We start from the raw sequence: 26033 nt of genomic DNA on the forward strand, positions 1-26033 counted from the left end.
CAAGACTGACCACTGGGTAACACACTAAGGGAAAGGCAGTGAGAGACTCACCCTCTGGCATCTCTCTGACAACTCTTGCTCTCCAAAGCTGTCCACAGTCACTCTCACACAGGAACACTGCCAGGGAAACACACTGCAGTTATTTGCATCCAGGGAAGATCACTGAAAGTTAACAGTGTGCTTTTTCTCTTTTCTCTTGGCTTCAAGCTAATCTACAACTAACAAAGATCGCAATTCCAGCATACTAATTACACTCCAGAAAAGGAGTAAGAGAAGAAAGTAGGACAAATCTAGACTGCACAGGGCGTTCCTTCCTCCAGCACAATGAGCTGCCACAATTCAACCTCTAGCACTCCTTGGTATCCATTTCTCCTTTCCAAGCTTACCCATGTGCAAGGTTATTGCTGAGAAAGGCGGAATCAGTAAGAAGCCAAAGATTACTCAGGGAACACAAGAGCTGCTGCAGAACCACCCCCACAAAAGACCATACAGAAAAGCCTCAGGAATACTCATAAGCATCCTTTTAAATCCTGATTAGGGTACTTCGTAGCAGACGACAAAGAAAACCTTTTCTATTTTGGTTTTGCTCTTTTAAAGTGTCCACAGAAAGCACAAAGGAAGCAGCACCCTGCACATACAGCCTCTCCCATCCCCTGGGTTAAACAGCATAGCATCATAGAACAGTTTGGGTTGGAAGGGACCTAACAGATCATCTAGCTCCAATCCCCCTGCCACAGGCAGGGACATTCCACTGGATCAGGCTGCCTAAGGCCCCATGCAACCTGGCCTTGAACACCTCCAGGGATGGGGCAGCCACAACTTCCCTGGGAAACCTGTTCCAGTGCCTCACCACTCTCATGGTGAAGAAATCCCTCCTTATGTCTAGTCTAAATCTGCCCCTCTACAGTTTATACTCACTGCCCCTTGTCCTATCACCACAAGCCTTTGTGAACAGTCCCTCCCCAACTTTCTTGTAGGCCCCTTTCAGGTACTGAAATGTCGCTATAAGGTCTCTTCTCCAGGCTCAAGAACATCAGCTCCCTCAGCCTGTCCTCGTAGGGAGGTGCTCCAGCCCTCACATCATCTTTGTAGCCTCCTCTGGACACATTCCAACAGCTCCATCTCCTTCTTCTGTTGAGGATTCCCAAACTGGACACAATACTCCAGATGAGGTCTCACAAGAAAGGAGTAGAGGGGCAGAATCCCCTCCCTCACCCTGCTGGCCATGCTGCTTTTGATGCAGCCCAGAACATGGTTGGCCTTCTGGGCTACGAGCGCACATTGCCGGCTCATGTTAAGCTTATCAATCAGCACCCCCAAGTTCTTCTCTGCAGGGCTGCTGTCAATCACATCATCCTCCATCCTGTACTGAAACCAGGGATTGCCCTGATCCAGGTCTAGGACCTTGCACTTGGCCTTGTTGAACCTCATGAGGTTTGCACAGCCCCACTTCTCCAGCTTGTCCAGTTCCCTCTGGATGACATCCCGTCCTTCCGGTGTGGTAACTGCACCGCTCAGCTTGGTGTCATCTGCAAACTTGCTGAGGGTGCACTCAATCTCACTGTGTATATAATTGTTGAAGAATCTAAACAGCACTGGTCCCAGTACGGACCCCTGAGGGACACCACTTATCATGGATGTCCATCTGGACTTTGACCCATTGACCACTACTCTTTGAATACAACCATCCAACCAATTCCTTATCCACCAAACCATTCACCCATCAAATCCATCTCTCATCAATTTAGAAGGAAAAATGTTGTGGGGGACTGTGTCAAAGTCTTTACAGAAGTCCAGATAGATCACATCCATTGGTTTACCCGTGTCCACTGCTGTGGTTACCCCATCATAGAAAGCCACTATCTTTGTCATACAGGACTTGCCTCTGGTGAAGCCATGCTGGCTACCATTAATCCATGTGCTTTAGTATAGCTTCTAGGAGGATCTGTTCCATGATCTTCCCAGGCACAAAGGTGAGGCTGAGAGGTCGGTAGTTCCCCAGGTCATCTTTTCTACCCTTGACTTTGACCAGCAGGCCTCAACTCAGCCACGCTGGTCTCTTCCCTTCTCTGCCTGATTTCCCACAGGTGGGGACTGAGTGCTCTTGTGCTTCATGGAAAGCATTCTTAAATATTTGCCAGCTCTGTTCTGCTCCCTTTGCAGTGTCCCTTCTCCAGTGCATGGAATACATAGGCAAATGGAACATTGCCAGCCATGTCCCTGGTGAATCTCACCAAGATGGGACTGACAACTTTTAGACCAAGCATTTTCTTCTCCTGTTCTCCAGGATCATCTCTGCCCAGGAGCCAACTGAACAGTTCCCAGCTGTGAAGCTGATCTGGATTTTGTAACATCATGGTGTTGCCTCAGCATTCTCCAAAAGAAACGTGTAGAACCAAAGAAGAAATCAATGACTGCAGCAGTAAGCAATCCAACTGGCATTTATCACTGCTGCAGAACCAATGTGTCAGCAGGTATTTGTTGTCTGTAACACCACAGAGCATAACTAAGAAGGAAAAGCAAGTTCTGAAGACATATGCTACCCAAATCACCTAATACAGGTAAATGAAAGGTCAGAGATGCCAAATGCTGGATGGACAACCTCAGAATAATAAGATGTTTGTAACATCTTTACTTTTTTCTGGATCATCACAGGGCCAGCAGTCACACCTTCATTGTGTAACAAACATCCACTCTGCACTGTTAAATGTCACACCTCCCCAGAGCCCATGGCTTTGAGAACCAGGAGTTACCTCGCATCCAAATTAAATACCACAACAACTTCTTGTTTTGTAGCAACCTACCGCATCCCTGGCACTTTCCTCATCGACCGGAATGTATCGCAGACAAAACCAGTATACCAGCCTTAGGAAAAGGCACCCCTCCCTGACACTCTCTGCGTGGGCTCTTTCCTTGACATTTTGCAGAGCTCCTATGTCCTTTACCTTGTAGCAAACATTGCTCTCAGGGAAGAGAAGGTAGCAGCATCTTCTTTCAAAGCCTTCAGCTCATTTCGCAGCTTCATCATCGTCTCTGTGACCATAGCTTTCTCATTTTCATACTTGCTTTTTAAGTTGGCAAGCGCCACCTCTGCAGTCTGTTTTAAGAGAAATGTAATCATTAATGAAACTCTTCACAAAGTGGCTGGCTAAGAGATTTCTAATCACTATTCACATCATGAAACATTTACTCTTTACTGGAATGTTAAACTTCGTGTCAGTTTTTCTTGTATAAATTAAATAGATTAATTTTTGAACAGTGGGGACACACAGGACACATGGGTCTCCTGCTCCCATTGACCATGCAGAGGTACCTAGGGTGTTACAGAATACCCGCTTAGTGACATCTAGCTCCAACTCCTAAAAGGAATTAAACTTTACGCACTCTAACACAGAGAGCAAAAAGTGCTATTTGGTATCTCTATATTTAAATGCATTCGTCAATCACTTGCTGTTCTCTAACCCTTACAGCATTTTGCCTGTCTTAGATTTTGGGAACATCTTTATTGAAATGTTTAGGAGAAAACTGGAAGCCTGGCTATACTTCTCAAGTAACATTATACTTACTTTTTTTTAATACAATTTCGATTTGCATTCCTTTAACTTTAGAGGAGACAATGAAGCATGCCACATTGTGCCTTAATGGCAGTTATTCTCCTCTACTGCACTGTTGATGTGTAACAAATGGCGAAGTCTAGTCCCCAAACACTAACACTACCTTTCAGGCCTGTTATTTTGACCATGTTATACCACATCCTCACCTTGGAAAGCCTTATTTATTTTGCAGTTTGAAAGAGAAGAGTATAAAAGTTTAAGAACTCATTTTAAGGGTAAATACTGGAATTCTTTCAAGTAGAGAATTAGATTTACCTCTTCATTTTAGGTGTTTGACATTAAATATGATCTAATTCAGACAGACTGATGCTACCTCAGGCTTAATAAATAGGTCTCATGAGCCTGTGACAAAAGGTTAGTTGAAGCCCCAGTGCTCAGCTTTACAGCAGGACAGAGATGTGCCTCCAGTGAAACAGCACGCCTCATCCCTGTACCAAACAAATATTAGCAACAGAAGCCCCACTGAGCTGAGGGCATGGCAGCATGACCTCCAACATCAGTTCTCTTGTGTTTATCACCTAATTACCCAATATCATAACCATCACTTCGGTAAGAGCTGGTTACCTGTTTGTTGGCCTTCAACACAGTTCTCAGAGTTGCTATCTGTTCTCTCTTGGTGCTCAGCAGTGACTTCAACTTTAGGATTTCTTCCATGAGAGCTTCCTTGTCTTTGTCTACCACTGGCCCAAGTTCTTGAGTGGCAACACACTGCCTGGACAGCTCTGTTGTTCTGTCCACAGCAGCCTGCAGGTGTTTGATCTGATCTCGGATTATAGCGATCAAGTTGTAAATGTTCATTGGTTCCTTCCGAGGATCTGACACAGGAGATGGCAGAGATGATATTGGGGATGGGCTGCTGTCACCACTTCCATTTTCTGCCTTTCCTAGCTCTATTGTTAACAGCCCCTTAGAAAGCAGAATGGGAGACCTTCTTCCCTTCGTCTCTGGACTACTGCGTCCGCCTTTACCTTCCTTGTAGTAATCCAGCATCACTCTGTTTGGAGTTTCATTGTTGCACATGCATACATGGTGGTACAAATTGGCCAGTTCTTCACTGAAGGTGACTAGTTCATCTTGGGCCACACTGAGGCTACCCTGTGTTTCTCCAGCAACATCACTGACTTTCTTCAGCTCCTTCTCCAGTCTGGCCACCTGATCTCTATCACGCCTACTGGATTTCTCTAGCGAGGTGATCTTTTCAGTGAGAGCCTGGCTCTCTGTCTCATACTTGCTCTTCTCTTCCTCATATTTAGACTCACACTCTTTGTATTTGGCCTTAAGATTTTTAAGCTCTTCTTTTAGGTCAGTAATTTCTGCCACAGCCACTTTGTACTTGCACTCCAGGATCTCTGGCCCATTGATGTCAACTTCATAATAGTCTCCATCCTCATGGCTGTCTCGGTCCTTCTCATTGTCAAGCGCAGACTGACGTTCCTTGCTGACCTGGAGCTTCTTCATCGCATTCAGGTTTTCTGTGAGTCTCCCAACTTTCTCATGCTGCTCCGAGAGGGCCCCCCGTGTGTTTTCCAGCTGCTTCTGAGACTCCTGGAGCGTTGTTAACAAGTTCACCTTTTCTCTTTCCATCTGAAATGCATGAACACAGACACCTACGTAAAGCAAACTCTATCACTTAAACAGCCTTATTATCAGAGATGGCAACTTAGCCAAGGTCTGCATGGGTACAAAAATTTGATCACTTGCACACTATGGAAAATGCTATTTAATTGACTTAAAATGTATCTCAAGCCCAGTGTCCCTTGCCAATTCTCTCCCATTTCCACCCCTAAATGCATGTTTTTACACACTTCTTCTACAGCTGATGGTCTCATTGTGAAAACATCCTTTCAGCTGAACATAAACTAAAGTTTAAAAGTTATCACAGAATCAGAAGGGTGGAAAAGGCCTCCAGGATCATTGAGTCCAACCATTCCATAGAATCATAGAATCATGGAATTGTTTGGGCTAGAAGCGACCTCAAAGCACATCCAGTTCCACCCTTGCCATGGGCAGGGGCACCTCCCACTGGATCAGGTTGCTCCAAGCCCCATCCAACCTTGCCTTGAACACCTCCAGCAATGGGGCAGCCAAAACTTCCCCTGGCAATCTGGGCCAGAACCTCCCAACCCTCAGAGGAAAACATTTCTTCCTAAGATCTCATCTCAATCTTCCCTCTTTCAGCTGAAAACCGTTTCCTCTTGTCCTAGAAAATACTAGAAAACACACAGCCAGTCTATGGTGGAAGCTTAGAGCTTCATGAATTAATCAGAAATACTGAAACTTTTAAAGTTTCTCCTCTGAACGTTCTCATTTTGAAAAAAATCCAGCATTTTTTTCTGCAAAGGCTTTTTCTTACAGAACACTAAAAAATGCTTGACAAAATTAACTTTAAAGCATTTCTAGGCAACACAAATCTGTACCTTGTTTCACACTCTCCAACCTCCCAATGGCACAAATCAAACACAGAAGTGCTTGGTAATGATTAAATCTTCATGTTCTTCAAGCTAGTCACAGAAAATAGTTATTTATCATGTACAAAAATTGTTTTCATGAAGATGACTGGAGTCACTATCAATTTTTGATCTCTCTCTCACTAGTGCCATGATGAAGTAGTCACCACACGTCCTGCACAAGAGATGCATTACCTCTTTCCCCTAAATACAGGATGTGATTGCTTGCTTCTTCACATTGAAAAAAGAAGAAAACAAAAAAGCTAGGGTTTCCCAGTGAGAAACATCTGATGTCAAATTCTGCATCAGTCAGAGCCTGTTCATACTGTACGGTGACCACATGATATCTTGAGAAGACTGAAATGACAACCCAAATTCTAACAGCCATTTGGAAGCATGCAGTTGTTCAGGAAACCCATTTACCTGTACAAGCTGTTGTTTCAGCTTCTGGATTTCAGAGATGTTTAATTCACTCAGAAGATCTGAAACCAGGCTTGGGGCTGGAGGGAAGCTTTCATTCTTCTTGGGCGTTGATGCGCTATTCTTGCCATTGCTGAGTTTGCTGAGGCAGTTCTGTTCAAATCCATTCATGACTTCATCATTGTTTGGCTCTGTGGCTTCGTCACTGAACTTCAGTCCATCCAAAGAGATGTTCAAGTGGCTGTTGTACATGGAGTCATTGATGTTCATGTAGTGAGAGAGCTCCTTACGAAGATTGTTCTTCTGCTCCCGCTCTGTTTTCAGTGTCTCTAAGGCCTCCTCGAGCTGGCGTTCAGAGATCTCCTTCAGCCGTATGGCATCTTCTAGCTGGCTGTTGAGAAATTCTGTTTCCTCTTCCAGCCTTTTGATTTCATGTTTCAGGCCTTCAAACTCCACCTGGAGATAAATAAATGGAAGGGAAAAAACCCTGATGAAAAGGTCTGCTTGCAAGGCACCAAGTGATTTTACTTTTGAATGTCTGATTTCATTAAAGATGATGAGAACAAAATAACTTTCTCAGTTCTGGAGTCTGGCACTATGACTGAACACCCCTTACACCTTCACAGAGACAATGGAATAACATTTCTAAGCAAACTGTCAAATGATCTGATCTATTCCTGCTTAATTTAGACAGGCAGGAGATACAATGTCTGATACAGAGGCATTACAAAATAGGCTTTCCTAGCACATTATGAAACCTTTTCTCTGTTTGATTTACAAATTCCCTGGCCAGCCATCCCACAAATTCAAGCTCAACATTTCCAAACGCCAGCATCACAAAGCTATGCTTCTGACACTGCACCGCTATCAGAATATGCCACTGGGGTTAAATCGTTGGGATGCACCTAGCAATCTGCTTTTATATATTCAGAATAGAATGTTTTATAATTTACTATCATTAACATTTATAATCACAGAATCGTAATATAGTTTAGCCTGGAAGGGATCTCAGAGCCCATCCAGTTCCACCTCCTGCCATGGGACACCTCCCACTGGATGAAGTTGCTCCAAGCCCCATCCAGCCTGGCCTTGAACCCCTCCAGGGATCGGGCAGCCACCACTTCTCCAGGCAACCTGGGCCAGGGCCTCCCCCCTCTTCACAGCAAAACTTTTCTTCCAATCTAAATCTCCCCTCTTTCAAGGTGAAGAGAAGTGAACCATGCCAAAGGCCACACCTAATCTAATTACCTGTGCAAATGACAATCAGGGAAATTCTTCAGTTGTTCCAAAACTGCAGTTTTCTAAAACTCTGAAAACAGGTGTAACTGTGCAATGAAAAGTGACTTTTCAGATGAGCAGTCACACAGGTCTGACAGCACGGGACAACTATAACAGTAGTCCCACAACTTAAACAAACTAGCCAGAATAGAGGAGAGGTACAGAACTGGAAAGGGAATGCAAGCATGAAGTAGGAATAAAAAACACAAGTTGAGAAATACATCCAGTTACAGATACGGTAGAAAAGGATGGATGGATGGATGGATGGACGGACGGACGGACGGACGGACAGTATTACAAAGAGACACTGAAATACTAGTGTAGCAAAAAGACTAAACCTAGTAACAAAGCAAACTGGTAGAGATTTCACTTCCATCAAAAAGGGAGAATGCAAAGGAAGGACACGGAAGTCAAAGTAGAAGCAATAAAGTCTTATGGCTGTATATAAACAGCCATAACAGAATAGGACTTAAACATTTTGGGACAACTCTTGGTGCTAAAAGATAGTGCTTATGGTCTCAAAAGCAGTATAAACACAGAGGAGTGGCTGGATGTTCAAAGCAGACACAGTCACACTGTAACACAGGAATTAACTGGTGCTACTAAAGCAATGCTCACTATTTTGAACAACTTACCTGGTTTTGCTTCAGGACAGACACTTGTTTCTGCAGGCAGAGATATTTTCCTCCTCGAGCTCCGTGTAGTCTTGCAGCAAACGTGCTTCTCGGAATTTGTATTCCTTAATATCATCTCGCAGACGGGCCCGTTGCATTTCCGCATTCTGATTCACCTGGAAAAGCAAGTAAGCCCCAAAATGATGGTGAGTTGGTCAGCTACAGTTAAACTGCCAAATTGTATCTTTCCTTATGTGTACTAGTAGATTAGATTTCATTCAAACAGAAACTCTTCCTTCTTCCCACAAGAAAGTACAGAAACTCAAGTGATTTACACAATAATTACATTTTGTTTTCTTCCTTCTCTGACAAAGTCTCACCATGGACTCAAAGAAAAGCTAATGAGAAGCAGGAAAAGCAGCATTCACACCTCTGCTGCCTCACTGCCTGTAAGCAATGGACAAAAGCTTTCCAGATCCAAAGTAAAAACCCAGATCTGCTAACACTTGAACAGGAAGGGCCTGTTCAGCAGAGACAGACAGGCTCGGATGACTCTAGACATTCTTATTTCGACACATATCTGTTGCTGCTTTTCAGGAGAGCTTTTCTTCACGCTCTTTTCTTTATGCCCGTGCAATACTTTGGAATACGTTCCAATGAATCCTTTTCTGAGAGACATTGAATTAAAGCTCAAGTGAAATCCAAGATCCCAGATAGAAAGGAACAGCAACTCTGGTTGACTTACAACATGTTCCCTTCCTCAGCCCCAGGCCTTCTGCAAGGACTTAAAGAAAGGTTTTAGAAATAAAAAATCACCATTATATGGGATATATAAGAAGTAAAACCCAAAAGAGCGGAGTAGTGAGATTTTTAGACCTTTTGTTAATATACACAAACACTTAAACAGAGCGAGCACATCTCCACTATGTGAATGCCTTGCTGTCCTTAGCTCTAGTGTTTTCCAACAGTATTTTCAGTCAAGCCACATCTTTAAACACTTAATTAAAACAAAGTGAAAATGATGTTCAAAAATATCATAAGAAATACCTTCAAAGACAGGGAAAAAGGGCAACAGAGTTGCATCCAGATATTTCAGTGGCCGTACTTGTGAAGTGCAGCAGGGTTTTCCACCCAGGTCGAAATCATCTCAAACCAACCACAAGCTCACAAATGAGGCAGCCTGCAAGCTCAGCTGGCTAGGGGATAGTACCTTATTTCTGTATCTACCTACTAAGCCTAGCCAAGAGACCCGCATCCTCTGGCACACACAGACTCCCTGAGTGTTCCCCTCTTTGAGTCAGAAACAAGAATGTCCACAATGGATAAAATACAGTCAAGGTCCTCCTGTGAGGGTGCAGCAGGAATCCACAGAAGTCCAACTCCAAAACTATCATCAGGCACCCAGAGAAAGCCAAGAAAGAATGGAAACCTTTGCAGCAGGAGCACATGCTAAGACTTAAACCCGGCACATTCTGAACACAAACACAGAATCAGCTGCAACTGTTAAGACAAATAAATCTAAATTAGAACTCCCTCGGATGTCAGGTAGAGTCTAGACTATATAAACTTGCCTACTTATTTTTAGCATGACAAGAGTAGCACTACATCCCAGCAGGCTGAGAAGCTATAATAAATATTAAGTGCTGAAATGAGGCGCTACAGTACAGCAATGCAAAGGAAAAGCTGCTATATCTCATAGCCCATGCCTCAGCAAGTGTTGGTCTCTCTTCCCCCAAACCCAGGGCCCCAGGAAAGATGTGTAGGTAGCTGAAGGTAGGTAGGTGTAGGTAACTGAAGGCTACAGGCTGATATGAACACATGAAGGTGTTCAAGGCCAGTTGCATCGGTCTTTGGAGCACCCTGATCCAGTGGGAGGTGTCCCTGCCCATGGCAGCAGATTGCAACTGGAGGGCTTTAAGGTCCCTTCCAACTCAAAACCATTCCATGATTCTATGATTCTGTGGTTCCATGACTGCTCCATGTGGTTCCATACGAATTCTTGTCTTCACTTTTTCTCCTTAACTGCAATGGAGACCTCTTGCCTTTGGCAGAAAGAGTCTCCAGCCAGATAATCCAAACTGTTTAACACTTAGGATAGCAAAAGACTCTTGCATCAAACAGCTTCATTACAAATTAGGAGAACTTATCTGTAATTTTCCCCATTCCCAAGTGAGTGAAATGCAATGGAAGTCCTCTCACAAAGTTACTGGCGAGTTCCTCTCCCATCATTCAGGTTGTTTTGCTCCCTCTTCCTCCCTGGACGACCTGATCTTTTTAGAGGCCCAATGTCTAGAAATCACTGAAGGCAGTCCTTTTGGAAAAAAGCATGGTTTCTGTCCAACTCTGCCTGTCTAATGTAGGGCAACAGCAAGAGCTCATAAGTAATGTGAAAGTATAGGTCGTGCTCTGTTTAGCGCAAGAAAAATCATTCTATTTCAAAGTGTACAGGAAGGCCAGGTTTAAAAATAGCTCCCTTGTTTCCTGACCAGGGAAGGAAGACGTAATCTAGATTTGCTGGCTGTTTACCAAGCCTTACATGCAGTTTGCTCTTAGCATTTTCTAGTCAAATAAACGTGCATGCTTGCAAGCTGAGGGTTAAACTGGGTGCCGTGCAATCTCCTAGAACTGACCAAGTGGTGGGAGCTCTGCAGGAAAGAAAAGCTGCTACATCCTTCCTCAATCAGTGTTTGCTGCTACCCATACAAAATCACAAATAGAATCATGAAGGTTGGAAAAGCCCTTCAAGCTCATCCAGTCCAACTGTCAGCCCTTGCCCACCGTGCCTGCTCAACCATGCCCGCAAGTGCCATGGCTACACGTGTTTTGAACCCTTTCCAGCGATGGCAACTCCACCACTGCCCTGGCCAGCCTCTTCTATTGCTTTATCACTCTGTAAAGAAATTCTTCCCAATATCCAACCTAAATCTCCCATGGCGCAACTTCAGGCCACAAAATGGTATTCAAGTACTTTAAGGACACATACCCATTGCACATCTTTTTCACAAGTGGTGTTCCTCAAGTCTGTGCAGAAGGTGAGCTGACCTACAGATGAGTATTTGAACATTTTTGTGACTCTTTTTAGGGACTTTGTGGCTTCCTCCTTCCTTCCCTGCCCTGCACATAGGGACTTGGAGCACAAACAGCAGGCCTGGAGAGGCTCTTGCTATACTAACAGCCATCCCTCCACCCAAAGTGAATCATACAGCACTTTAAAACATCATTACCACCAAGAGGAACACTAGTGGCCATAAAACCCCATGGAGTGTTCATCTACCTGACAAAAACCCCTCAAACTTCCCAACCTACAGAATATTCCTGGTACACTGGAGCCTCCCACCCATCCTGCCCAGGAAAAACACTAATTGGAAGTGATTTTTTCACTTCCACAGACTACCCTGTTCTCACTGCTTGAGAGCTTTGTCTCAGCATCTCCATCCTCTCAGCTTTGCCTCAGAAGAATTCTGCAAGCGGCCCTTTTGACCACCCCTGCTGCTGGAAACAGCAAGAATTTCTCAGAATCATTGACTGTTTAGGTTGAGAGGGACCTCAAAGCCCATCCAGTCCCACCCCTGCCATGGGCAGGGACACCTCCCACGGGATCAGGTTACTCAAAGCTCCATTCAGCTGGCCTTGAACCCCTCCAGGGATGGCGCAGCCACCACTGCTCTGGGCAGCCTGGGCCAGGGCCTCCCCACCCTCACAGCAAAACATTTCTTCTAACATCTCATCTCTTTCAGCGCAAAACTTTCCCACTCACGCCTGTCCCTGCACCCCCTGATCAAGAGCTCCTCCTCAGCTTTCCCTGGAGCCCCTTTCAGTACTGGAAGCTGCTTTTTCTTCTCCAGGCTGAAAAACCCTAAAACCTCTCAGCCTGGCCTTGGATGGGAGGTGCTCCAGCCCTTGGATCACCTCTGGGGCCTCTGGACTTTCTGCAACAGCTCCATGTCTTTCCTGTGTTCAGGGACTCCAGAAACTGAATGCAGGGCTCCACGTGGGGTCTCACAAGAGCAGAGCAGAGGGGCAGAATCCCCCACCCTCACCCAGCTAGTAACACTCCTCCCAATGTAATTCATCTTCCAATTATAACTGACAATAATCAGCATGCTCTCAGCAGTACTTTACAACGTAAACACACCCAGAAGAAAAATTCCAGTAGAACAGGCCACACAGCCAAGTAGAGACAGTCACTATTTGCATCAGGAAGGCTGTATTTTCAAGAATTTATAGAAAGTGAGTTTGGCGTCTTGTTCAGAACAAGCCCACTAGAGAAAAACGAGGTCAGTGTTATTAAAGTCGGTTTTCTGCTAAACTGCAGTTTGGATTCCTCTTTCATCATGTCGTTACAAGTCATACTGTGAAATGGTCTGTCTGCTAGAAAGCTGCTTGGCTTTCAAAGGCCTTGGGGTGACTGCAGACAGAAGATGGTACAATTTGCTGAGGAACGAGGAAAGCAGAGTGCTGTGGTCACTCAGAAGCAGAAGACATTGTATTTTGTTTGTGTGATTTCAGAAGCAAAGTGAAGCTTTAATCACATCTAATGCAGAAAAAAATTACTGAGCCACAACAACTACGAGAGAGAGAACTCAGTGCAGTCTCCCTTCCCAGGTGCCTCTCTCGAATGTCATTTTGCTCTGAGAACAGTGGGGAATAAAACCGCACAAAAATAAAACCAACTCCCCCAGCAGTGGCACCTGCAGTTAAAGCAGGTGAGAATCTCCAAGCCCACCAGCAGAGCTCTGGTCCCCAGCACTCTCACGGGAATCCAAACGGATCTCGGATGCTGCTGCAGGCAGCTCTGCCCTCCCAGTGGGCTCAGCAGCAGGCCAGGAGCCTCACGAATACCACACTGGGAAGATCTGTGTCAGCACCTTGGGTTGTTCTGCCACTAACACTAACAAACACTGACTAAAACTCCTCTGGAAGTTCCCTGACACCTGGCTGGCTGAATGCCGTTTTATGCACCCGGAGTGACATTGCAAATCTGAGCTTATTTCTCTTTCCTATCAGAAGCTGCAGTCTTCTTTTTTCATTTTTCGGCAAGACTGAAGAGCTGGAACTCACATGAGACATGTCCAGGGTTCCAAAGCACAGCCAGGCTGAGCTCCATGAGAAATATCCCACAGGGAACAAAGACAAGAGATGTTCAGAGAAGAGGAGATGGAATACCATGCAGCTCACAGCACATTTATTCTTCTGACGGAAGTGGAGAAAAGATGATACCAGCCATTCATCATTGCTTATACACAACGCTCCCAACAGCTATAAAGCATTAATGGAAGCCAGGCAGCAACACTGAAACCATGGTAGCAAACGGGCATAATTGCATGGGATTTGGTTATTTGGTTTTTGGGTTTTTTAACCTATCCTCTTATTATCCACACATCTCTACCTTATGACAAAGCATCTTACTATGGATACATACGTATCAGGATTTCTTAGGCTGTGGGTTAATGATGGAAACACCATCCTCCTAATGGACTCAGCTCAAGATTTATTGATTTTTTTTCTGCAAACCATTGAATACAAAGCTTTGTGGAGCTATGACATTAGGATGGGCTTATTGTAACACCAGAGAACAAGAAATACACTATCATGCGTTTCTTTTCTGTTCAATAATCACAGAAACACAGAGTCATAGAATGCCCTGACTTGGAAGGGACCCCCCAAGGATCATCGAGTCCAACTCCCACCCCCGCACAGGACAGGGATATTCAATATTCCCACCGTGGGGCTGAGGGTGTTGGCCAAAGGATTCTGGAATATTGTCACGCTTGATGCCGGTGACTGCTTCCCTAGGAGCTGTTTCAGTGCTCCACCACCCTCTGGGGGAAGAACCTTTCCCTAATGTCCAACCTAACCCTCCCCTGGCACATCTTCCTGACATTCTCTCATGTCCAGAGAGAAGAGCTCATCGTCTGCTCCTCCTCGTCCCCTTGTGAGGAAGCTGTAGAGCACGATGAGGTCTCTCCTCAGTCTCCTCTTCTCAAGGCTGAACAGACCAAGTGATTTCAGCTGCTCCTCACAACGGTTTCCCCTCTAAACCCTTCCCCACCACTGAGTCCTCCTCTGGATGCTCTCCAGTAGCTTTAGATCCTTTTATCCTGTGTTGCCCAGAACTGCACCCGGTGCTCAAGGTGGAAGCCACCACCAGGGCAGAGCCGAGTGGGTCACACCTGAGCTGAGATTCAGTTTCCATGCCGTGTCCTGGAGCTATTTAAATCTCTTATGACTACTCAATCAGCATTAAGTCTTGCTACCATTATGCTCTATTACCTAATGTATTGCTTGCTAATTACCTGTTCAAACATTTGATCCAATCCAGAGCAATATCTAAAGTACATCCTCCCATCCCTCTCTTTGCCTGGCACCCACCCCAACTTACACTGGTTTCACTTTCCTCATACAAGAATTCAGCCCTGCTCTAGCAATACTCTCTGGCTGCAAGCTTACAGCCAGGCGAAGATAAACACACCTCTGTGACCCACTGGGCTTTGGCTGCCCACGCAAATGGCCCGTCATCAGTGGGCACTGAACACAAGGTGCCTGGCACTGGTGCGAGCACACACGCAGCAGCAAGGGTGCAGGGTCTTCATAGAAACAAACAGATCAAATAGCACAGAAGAAGCTGGGAGGACTAGAATGAGCCTTTGTGATCAAAAGCGGGAGGACACTGGTAAGTCTCTGAGATCAGAGGACAACTTTTTAAATCCATCCAAAATAACTCATTTTAGAACAGGAATAGTTAGTTACTGCTGATGGTGTCGTTTCCAAAGAGTGATCTCACAACCTATAAAACTGAACTATTCCTAAGCTCCAGCAGCACAAGAGGGAACCCCACTCCCTCTTTGCCCTCTCGGGTATGCTCCACTTCTCCAGAGACCTGGGCTTGTCCTCATGCAGCACCAGGTGGGCCTGGGCTCTGCACCACGGCCACAAGTGAGTGTGAGAGTCTGGACGGAAAACCCTGACCCAGACTTATACCCACAGTGTTATGATGGCACTGCACAACGTTATTGCAGGTCTCCTCTTCCTGCACTAAATCACTGCTAGATGCAGTTTAACTCCAGCTGCTTTTCAAATCTCAGGCCTAAATGCTTGGCAGCTTTCCACGTCCTTCCCTGCCACAAGGAAAACACTCAACCCTCCCAAGGCCTTGCTCAGGAATAGTTAGGTAGCTGTCATCTATTCCTTTCAGGAGGTCTGGTGGAGCCAAGCCCAGCTCTAAGAAGGGTCACTGCCACCCAAGGTGTCCACAGCCACCACCTGCAGGGCTGGGTGATGCTCTGCTGCAGCCCTGCTCAGCCCTGCACCTAGTGAGAACCACCTGCTGCCTCAGCTAGTGGGTGCTGAAGGGTTCTCTGAGTTTGTATTTTCAGATGCTAATGAAACAAGCTCAAGGTTGTTCTCTAACCTCCCTCAAGCTGACAGGAGAAGGAAGAGAAGAGCTCAGCAACTGAGGTAACAGCCCACTGCATTGAACAGCTCTCCTGTCATTTCCCCAGGCCTGGGAGGACACAAATATGTGGCTCTCTGAAGCACAGCTGAACTCAGATATACCTTGGGAATAGCTGAACTCAAGCTCCAACTGCAGTAATTCTCCCTATGGATGCAAACTAGGAAGGGACTGGAAAGATGAATCATAGAATCACGGAATGGTTTTGGTTGGAAGGACCCCCAAAGCCCATCCAGTTCCACTCCCCTGCCATGGGCAGGGACACCTCCCACTGGATCGGGTTGCTGAAAGCCATCCAGCCCAGCCTTGAACCACCTTCAGGGATGGGGGCAGCCGTTGACTTCTGTGGGCACCCTGGGCCAGGGCCTCAACACTCACACAGGAAAACATTTCTTCCTAAGATCTCATCTCAATCTTCACTCTTGCAGCTGAAGACTGTTCTTTATTCTACCCCTGCACTCCCTGAGAAAGAGCTTCCTGAGAAAGTGGAACTTCTCATCCACCAGCACCACCAGGTCCTTCTCTTCAGGGCTGCTCCCAATCTATCTCCACCCAGTCTGTAATTGTGCTCGAGATTGCGCCAACGCAGGTACAGGACCACTTCCAGGAAAACAATGTGAACAATAAACCAGCTAGACTTATATAAAGAGCCTTTGCAGCCTCTTCTGTGGCTTTGTTTACAGCCACACTTTGGGGAATAAAGCAGTACCAAAATGTTATTCCAATTATCAGCTTTAAGTCACACTCAATTAAAAAAAAAGCATATTGTGATACCAAACATAGGTTTTTTTTTTCTATTTCAGATTGAGAGAGCTTATTAAAAGCTAGCAATCAACATAGGTCATCCCCTGTATCTGCAGTCCTTACAAGAAAACAGTAATAGAAGTTCTGAGTGAGACATTGCTCTGTCTGGAGAAGCTGTGGTGACTGTGAGGAGTTACAGAACAAGGATCACAAAGCAAACTTTGAAGCGTAATTTGCTGAAATTAATATCAGACCCCTGAAAGCTCTCAGGGTTTCATTTCCCAACTGAAAGACATAATCCAGAAACCTCTAATGCACCAGGTGTCTTTGGAAAAGTCAAAGACACACAACCCACTGTGAGAGTTTGGTGGCAAACTCAAACCAGACCAATTTCCCTATTCATTGCTCCCATGAAGACCACTTCATCCTCTTAAGAGTGACTATGCTGCTGGAATATGGCTTGCAAGATCACCACAGTCCTTGGCAAAGCAGGGACCTTGTTTGCCGAGGTGCCATCTCACTGTCTGCTGGACCCACGTGTTGTTGGACTCCTCCCAGGGAGCCGACCCAACTCCAGCCCCGCACAGTGCCAACAGGACCAGCAGTGAGCCTGCTGCTCCTGCCATACCCTGTGCCTCAGCCCCACACGGGAAAGTCCTGCAAAGCAGTTGCGGCTGACGCTCCAGGTACAGAGCAGCCTTGGGATAGAAGTGGTGACAGATGGTGACCCTGGTGGAAAAGCAGCAGGAAATCCCTTCTAACACTATCAGCCCTTTCTTCTCATCATGGCAGTCAGTGTGTTGAACAGTCTCGCGTGGCTCTAACCACGCTAAAACAAGTCTTATGTTTCTGTATGCCCATAAGCCACTTTTTTCTAGCCCTCCTTTAACCCCTAAATGCTTTTCTCCATGGTCAAGCTTTTTTTGCCATTACTTTTGATTTTCGATTTTAACATACTTCCATTAATCAGTGAGATTTATTGACCAAAACCCCTCCCACTTCAATTATATGAGAGAAGAACTGCTCTGCGCTGTGCTCTGTGCTTTATGCCTGCAGGCCAAACCTGCAGTTTTACCCAGGCTGTTATGTCCCACGTTCAGTTTGCCTCATCAGAAATGGCCACAAACCACATATTTTCAATAATCCTAAGTACAAGTTTCTCTTCTTAATTAAAAGTCTGCCCTCCCTCGGTAATGAGGTCTGCTGGAGGCTCACTTATTTTTATTACTCATATTTCCTTACTATAATATTAAAGGCCTATTTTAAAGTTTCCATTAACTGTTACCAGCGGTGAGTCTTTCCCAGGCAGGTTTCAACAGCAGCACACTGGAAGGGAAAGCTTGTAAGAAGTCTTTATCAAGGAGCTCATTCACTACTCCATACAATTCTAGTGAACTGAATCCTGAAGGAGTTATCTATCTAATTAACGACACCTATGATATCACTTTATAAGGAGCAGAGGTTGCTAGGAAAGACTTGCTCACATTAGATTACATTTATGTACTTCTTTATAGAAAATACTATGAAATAAAGCAAAATGCTGTAATAATAAACAACAGAAAACAAACAACCCTTAGAGCAGCCTTCCAGTACAGAAAGGGGCTCTTGATCAGGGAGTGCAGGGACAGGACAAGGGGCAACAGTTTTAAGCTGAGAGAGAGAAGATTGAGGATGAGAATCTTAGGGAGAAAATGTGTTGCTGAGAGGGTTTGGGGAGGGCCCCTGGCCCGGGGTTTGGCCCAGAGCAGTGGTGGCTGCCCCATCCCTGGAGGTGTTCAAGGCCAGGTTGGATGGGGCTTGGAGCAACCTGATTCCAGTGGGAGGTGTCCCTGCCCATGGACAAGGGGGTTTGTAACTAGTTGGGGTTTGAGGTCCCTTTCAACCCAAAACCATTCCATGCTTCTATGATTCTACATCATATGGAAGCCTTACAGAGGGACTGGATAAAAAAATCAATAGAAGTTTTTCCCTTTACAGGCATAGTACTCCTGCAGTACAGCAGAGGTGAAGAAAATGCCTTGCAGCTCCAAAAGGAAGAGAAGTACATGGTGTAAGTCATGAGACAATAACCATCCCTGGTTCCATTCACAGGAACATGTGCCAGGTCCGTTCACGAGTTGAAAATGGCATCCTTTACCTCTACTGCCTGGGGTGGTCAGAAATACTCAAGCACTCAACAGCTGCCGGAAACCATTCAACTGGTGGATACAGTAAGCTCTATACTGTGATTCTGGTTAAAAAACAGCTGAATTTTTTCTTTCTGAGCAAGATCTGCTAATGGAATAGTCCTTGCCTCTCTGACCATTGAGAGCAAACCTCATTGCTCTCTACAGCTCCTGGAAAAGAGGTGTGGTGAGGTGGGTGCTGGCTCTTCCCCCAGGTAACAAGGGATAGTATGGCCTCTAGATGAAATGGCCTCTAGGTTGTGTCAAGGGAGCTTTAGATTGGATATCAGGAAAATTTCATTACTGAAAGAGTGGTGAAGTGGGAGAGGCTGCCCAGGGCAGCGGTTAGAGTCTCCATTCCTGGAGGGGTTTCAGAAAACATGTAGACATGGCACTTCAGGACATAGTTTAGTAGGCACAGTGAGGGCAGGCTGGACAGTCGGACTGGATGAGCTTAGAGTTTTTTTCCAACCTTTATGATTCTATGATTCTACCAGTCTTCATTCACAGAAACAGCCAACTTCAGCCAGGGACATCATATATCTTGCTGCAGGCACAGCTCTGAACCCTGCCGCAGTCGGGCTCCAGCACAGTTCGTGCCTCCAAACTGGGATAACTACAGCATTCCAAGTTCAAAGCTCCTGTGTTCTAATCCAACAGCAAGATTTTCTAGCAATGCTTCACACAGAACACACTCGTACACAGACTGCACAAGTTTGCAAGTACCTAAGTCCCAGGTTTTTTTTTATTTGCACTGTGATGCTGTGGATAACGTGCATTAAACTGGAGGCAGAACCTCTCGGGAGAGAAAAGGAGAGTGAAGTGGGACGGAAGCCAAGGACAGAGTAGAGGGAGATCAGTATGGGCATAATCCCAGCTGCTGCTGGAACAGCCTGCACTGCTGTTTTGAAACAGACAAACTATAGATCACAACTGGAGCAGGAACCAAGCAGTTGGGATTGTCTTTCAGCAGCCCTTGTTTACCAGTTAGCAGGACAGACTTAACTTTCTGATGATGAAATCTCCTTCCCTTTTCACAGCTGTTCTTCAGACAGCACATTACATCTACCTTGTATTCTGGAGAAATACATGTATGTGGGGACACAGCAACCAGATCTGCATCTACAGTGATGAAGTGCTGTTTCCAGACAATTCCTTTACCTCTCAACTCTTACCTCACAGCTGCAACAGGCTTTGAAAAGCCAAAACCACCCACAGGGTCAGTTGTTCTGAATGTATTTACATCACAGCAGCTCCTCTTTGTGAGACATGCTTTGGAGGAAGCAGACAAGTTCTGCATGCAGGTTACAGGACACGATAGTCGGGTACCAGGAATTAGCAAGATGCTGTTTTACACACTCGCACTCAAAGCACATGCTCTGTGCCTGTGATAAGGCCACTGACCGATATTCCCATAAATCAACGGGGATAAAAAAAAAATCAGTCTTTGGCCTTGTAAGAGTAACACACTGCCCTCTTTCTACAAAACAAGGATGATTTTTCCTAAGAACTGCTTTGATAAATCACACTAAAATTATTACTATATAAAAACCTACATGTAGGCAAAACTGCAGCAACAAAACCAAAGAGTACCTTTGTCACTAAAAAGTTCTGTTCATCGACCCTATCCTGGTTCCTCCTCCCACAAAAGCTTCTGTCCAAGTTCCTCTGAACGGGAATGGCTGAGACATTGTGAAGATTAAACACCTCTGTTAGCATCACCACCAAGACATCCACTGCCATCAGTAAGACACAAAAAGAGCTACTCTCTGTTCTAAATTCTGCATTTTAGGGCAAAATACCATGACAACGAAAGTGGTAGCACCCAGTTCTTATGAGCAGTTGCCAGTGCATGTGCTGACACAACTTCTACATGAGCCGTCCCAACAAACATCTCTCCTGGAGCTGCTGACTGGTTTCGTAGTGGCCACGTGACTGTAACACTATGAACCTACTTAGATATTCTCAAAACTCAGAATCTAAACCAGTTATTTATGAGGTTGAAAATAGTTGTCTTTTCAATCTCTACAGCAACGGCAGGGCAGGATAACCCAAGATAAAATCAAGGATACCCCTCCAGCTTCCAGACCTAAGCTACTCCACACAGAAGCAGCTTGGATTTAATTGTGTCGATTACTCAATACCTGATTATTCTGTTCAGTATTTCCCCTTCAGACCGGGCCACATCAGGAACAACTCAGACCGGTACCAGCCTGGCAAGCAGAGGACGAATACATTTGGTACTGAGGGGCATGGTTTAGGGAGTGTTAGGAATGGTTGGACTCAATGACCCAGTGGGTCCCCTTCCAAAACTATTGATTTCTATGATTTCTACCCCAGGTTTCTCTGACCTGCTGAGCTTTTACAGCAGCAGACACCCCCTTCTGGGCAATCAAATGCTAAAATTAGTAGGGGTTAATTAGTTAAGCTACACTTACAAAATGAAGGGAGAGAACACTAAGCAATTTCATTAAAAAAAATCCGGACCCTGTCCTCCATCAGTAGGTGATCCAGTGGGCATTTATGGGGAGCTGGGAGGGAGACTTGATACATTACTATCCCAATGTTATTTCACCTAAACAAAAAAAGAAAACTTAAGCACAAATCATAGAATCAAAGAACGGGTTTGGGTTGAAAGGGACCTCAAAGCCCATCCAGTTCCACTCCTTGCCATGCACAGGGACACCTCCCACTGGATCAGGGGCTCCAAGCCCCATCCAACCTGGCCTTGAACATCTCCAGGGATGGGGCAGCCACCACTGCTCTGGGCAACCTGGGCCAGGGCCTCCCCACCCTCACAGCAAAACATTTCTTCCTAGGATCTCATCTCAATCTCTCCTCTTTCAGCTGAAAATCATTCTTGCTCATCCTGTCCCTGCACTCCCTGATGAAGAGTGCCTCCCCAGCTTTCCCGGAGCCCCTTGCAGTACTTGAAGCTCCTCTAAGGTCTCCCTGCAGCCTTCTCTCGTCCAGGCTGAACAAGCCCAACTCTCCCAGCCTATCCTCAGATGGGAGGTGCTCAGATCATCTTTGTGGCCTCGAGGAGTATCAGAAAAGTACATCAAAACTAAACTTGAAACCCAAAGCATAAGGTACAAAACAGAACATATTTTGATACAGTCACAAGGGCGGCAATGGCACAGCAATGTGATTTCTGATGCTGCTGGCACATCCTCTCGCTGACTCTTTGTGCTTCTGGCTGAGCGATGTTTTGTCACAAGCCACGTTCTTAAAACCTACAGTATGTGACTCAGAAATAAACCCCAGGGTGCAGGTCAACTGACCAGCACAGAACTGCAGGGTGGAACACAGGAATTGCTTTCCTGAGCATGCTGCAGTACTGCTTTGAGGCACAGCGTAGTACTAACTCTTTGCTTTGGCTCAAAAAATGTCAATCTGACCCAAACAAGTCTTGCTCAGACAGGTCACCAAGGGTCTCCCACTTGAACGGAAGCAGTGCTAAGCAATCTCTCTGCTTCAGTATTCTAAAAATCACACTCTCAGCAAAGCACAAATTTCATCCAGAGATTGTAGGAGATTAAACCTGTCCAATTAATAGTTTTGCAAAGTAACTTCAAGCTGTTCTTGCACTGATCAGAGCCTTTCCAGCCATTTTTTCAACTGTGAATATTGATTTTGTATCAGTTAAAAGACTGTAGCTGTGTACAAGATTTTCTCTGTCCCACTGTTCCTGCTCGTCAGAAACCCTGGGCAGACTATAAGTCAGATGAAGTTTGTGAGGAGCTGTGACTTAAAACCACTAATCCTACTGCAGCACCAACACGCACCCAGCATCAGAACAACGTAAAGATCCTCCCTCAAGCAGAGTGTGAATGTTTCCACATGGTGTTAATGTCTGGGTTGTCCTGTGCAGGGAAAGGAGCTGAACTCGATGGTCCTTGGAGGTCTCTTCCAACGCAGGACCATTCTATGATTCTGTAAGTATGATGCCAGGTTAATTCTCAAACGACAAAGTATTGTGGAATATTCACTGCTGATTGGAACTTTGAGAACTATATATAGATTTTTATAATGTCAGAAACAACATTAATTTATTTTAATGTTTCTTTAAAATCTGAAATTACAGAGTTCAGATGGTGACTTCCAACACCCCAAATGTCAGTATTCATTTTTGGATGCTGAATTTATAGAAACCCTGCTGTTAACACCCTTCCTCTCAATATATCAGTCCACAACAATACACAAGCAGAGTCCTCCTTTGAATGTGTGTACAGCACAGCAACTGAACCTCCATGACAATTCCTCTGCTTTGGAATGGGTTTTTTATTCTGTTTCATATGGATACAAGCCATTTCGCAGCACTTCCCTGTAAAAACACTCAGCTCCCATCATTCTCCAAAAACATTAAAAAAAAAAAGGAAGCTGCTGGTACAAAAACACAATGAAATGAAGAGATGGGAAGAACTCAGCTGCCATCTGCAGCTGCCTGCAACATGCTGAGCCCACACGCAGGTGTGCTGCAATCCCATCTCTGCCGTCGCCTCCCAACCCCCTGCACCAGACAAAAGACAGGAGTTTGAAAAAAAAACAGAAACAAAACTATTCATGCTGTCACCCTTCTTATTCTTCCAACACATTAAAAGACAAGAAATCCAGTCCTGCAGACTGAATGTGACAGGCCTCAGCACCTTCAGGAAAGAGGCTGGGCATCGCTCTGCTGCTGGAAATAGAGCTTTCCCAATCTGCATTGTAGACAACTGCACATTCTGAGCATGTTTAGCAGCTTATTTCCAGCCACACTACTCACTTCACACACAACACTTCCATGTGCTTTAGCATTATTTAAATGTGCTTCTGTATATACAGTTCACAAACCCAGCAGTGAATCACGGAATACCTTCCACACGCTGCTTTAGGGAATTATTGGAGCATTATATGATCAGCTCTTCAAAAGCCTTCGTACTCCTGAGGCTTTTCCATTAGATAATAAGGGTTGCCAATGGATCCTGGAACAAGAATCACAGAATCATAGAACCATTAGGGTTGGAAAAGACCTCTAAGATAATCAGCCCAATGCCACTATGCCTACTAAACCCACATCCCCAAGTGCCACAGCCATACACTTTTTGATTCCCCTCCAGAGTTGGGGACTCCATCGCTGCCTGGGCAGCCTCTTCCAAGGAGAAACAGGGAAGAACTATCTTTATCCCCAAAGTGTTACACTGGAAGCTGTATCACGCTGCTGTCTTACTCCCAAGCTCAGTGCTGATAAGCACAGCAATTCCTAGCAGCTTTCAGGGCAAACAAGATCACATGCAGACATATGGACCTCTTGCAGTCTTTCTTGCACAATGGACAGAACCGCAGGCGGCGATGTGTGGTACCAGCCCTGCCACCTAGACAATCACAGCAGGACTGGCAAGTGGGACCCTCGGAAGGTACACTTCACAGCTCACCAGACACAGCAAGAGAAAATGCTGAAGTCTTTTCCTTTATTTTTCTAAACAAAATATTCTTTGCTCCATGACTCACCACCTTGCAATCTGGCTTTATAAAAGTTTGTGCAAAGTGCTCAGCTCTCTCACATGAATGTGCTTACTTGTGGGTTTTTTCCCAGGTAACTCGGCTGTGACACTGGGCCTCTGCATCCATCTACTCCCAACTCTGGCCACCTCTGGATCATATAGTAGTTAGGCTGGCACTCAGGTAGCTTCATAGTGATAGGACGAGAGGAAATGGCCTCAAGTTGTGCCAGGGGAAGTTCAGATTGGATATTAGAAAAATTCCTTTACTGACAGATTGGTGAAACAGTGGCAGAGGCTGCCCAGGGCAGTGGCGGAGTCTTCATCCCTGGAGGGGTTAAATAATGTGAAGACGTGGCACTTCAGGCCATGGTTTAGTAGGCAGGGGTGGGGGGGGGGGGGGGGGCTGGGCTGATGGTCAGACTGGATAAGCTTAGAGGTCTTTTCCAACCTTAATGATTCTACGATTGCATGATTCTACTCTGCAAGGCTGAAGCATTATCCTCTCACAAAGCCCTAGTACAGAGGCCTCTGGCAAAAGCTGACCATATTCCGCAATGAAGAGATTTTTTTTTTTTTGTTTTAGCTCCTTACAAAAAGAGCTTGCTCCTTGCTCTTTGTCAACACTCCACCCCAGTCCTTCATTTTCTTCTTGCCTAGTTCTCTAAATCTACAGACCTGCTCCCATTTCTTTGGTGACTACGTCTAGTTTAGCTCCCAACTCATTCTGCCTCCATGTGGTCTGCAACTCTGTACATCCTAGAGGCAAGCCCTTCCCAAAAAGTAAAAACTCCAGGTCCTGTTGTTCCACAGCAACCAATCCTACCATCAACCTCCAAAGCTTTCCAGCTACTTCATCCCAATTACAATTAAAGTCACCTTCCTTTCCCTTCCTCCAAGTCATATTCTCCATGAGCATATGCCTTTTCCTCACTTTCTACATTTGACACCATTTTAATGCCATTCTTAATCCATTCTTCACATTTCTGCTTCCAAAAGCTGCATGTCCTCCACTGCTACTGTCCCTCCTGCTTGGAAAGAACTCTTCTAGAAATCAATAATGTTTTCCTCCTTTCTTTTCCACGCTTCTCACTAGAAAGACAATAATTCTTTCATCTTTCCCTTCTCTAAGCTGTTCACCTCTCTCTGTATGCAGTGCTACAGAATCAGACACTATCCAGAGTGGGGAAGGTGTTTACACCATGTAAATGTGGACAGGAGATCAGTGTTGTTCTACAAGCATATTTTCACTATATGACTACCACCATCTTAAGTTTCTTTGACCTTTGTAATACATCCAGAAATACTACAGCAATCATAGAATCAAAGAATGGTTTGGGTTGGAAGGGACCTCAAAGCCCATCCAGTTCTATTCCCCTGCCATGGGCAGGGACACCTCCCACTGGATCAGGTTGCTCAAAATCTGTCCCAGCCTGGCCTCGAACACCTCCAGGGATGGGGCATCCACAGCTTCCCTGAGCAGCCTGGGCCAGGCCTCCCCACCCTCATTATAAAGAATTTCTTCCTAATGTCTAATCTAAATCTTCCCCCTTCCAATTTAAAGCCATTCCCCCTTGTCCTATCACTCCATGCTCTTGTAAAAAGTACCCTCCCCAGCTCTCTTGGAGCCCCTTTCAGTACTGGAAGGCCACTATAAGGTTCCCTCAGCACCTTCCCTTCTGCAGGCTGAACAACTCCAACTCTCTCAGCCTGGTCCCGATAGCAGAGGTGCTCCAGCCCTCTAATCATTTTCATGGCCTCCCCTGGACCCGTTCCAACAGTTCCATCTCCTGGATTTCTCTCAATTTTATGTTG

General features: G+C 45.4%; 1 protein-coding gene across 1 annotated transcript in view; it reads right to left on the minus strand.

Annotated features, from left to right (window-relative positions):
• The window catches only part of BICD2 (BICD cargo adaptor 2), a 49676-nt gene that overhangs the window by 11177 nt on the left and 12466 nt on the right, over positions 1-26033 (minus strand). The window contains 5 exon segments of the mRNA XM_054076878.1: positions 2946-3097; positions 4179-5198; positions 6485-6937; positions 8395-8430; positions 8433-8549. Of these exon segments, the coding sequence (XP_053932853.1) occupies positions 2946-3097; positions 4179-5198; positions 6485-6937; positions 8395-8430; positions 8433-8549 (1778 nt within the window).

Source organism: Cuculus canorus, chromosome 11, assembly GCF_017976375.1.
Source record: "Cuculus canorus isolate bCucCan1 chromosome 11, bCucCan1.pri, whole genome shotgun sequence".
In the NCBI taxonomy this organism is placed as follows: Eukaryota; Metazoa; Chordata; class Aves; order Cuculiformes; family Cuculidae; genus Cuculus; species Cuculus canorus.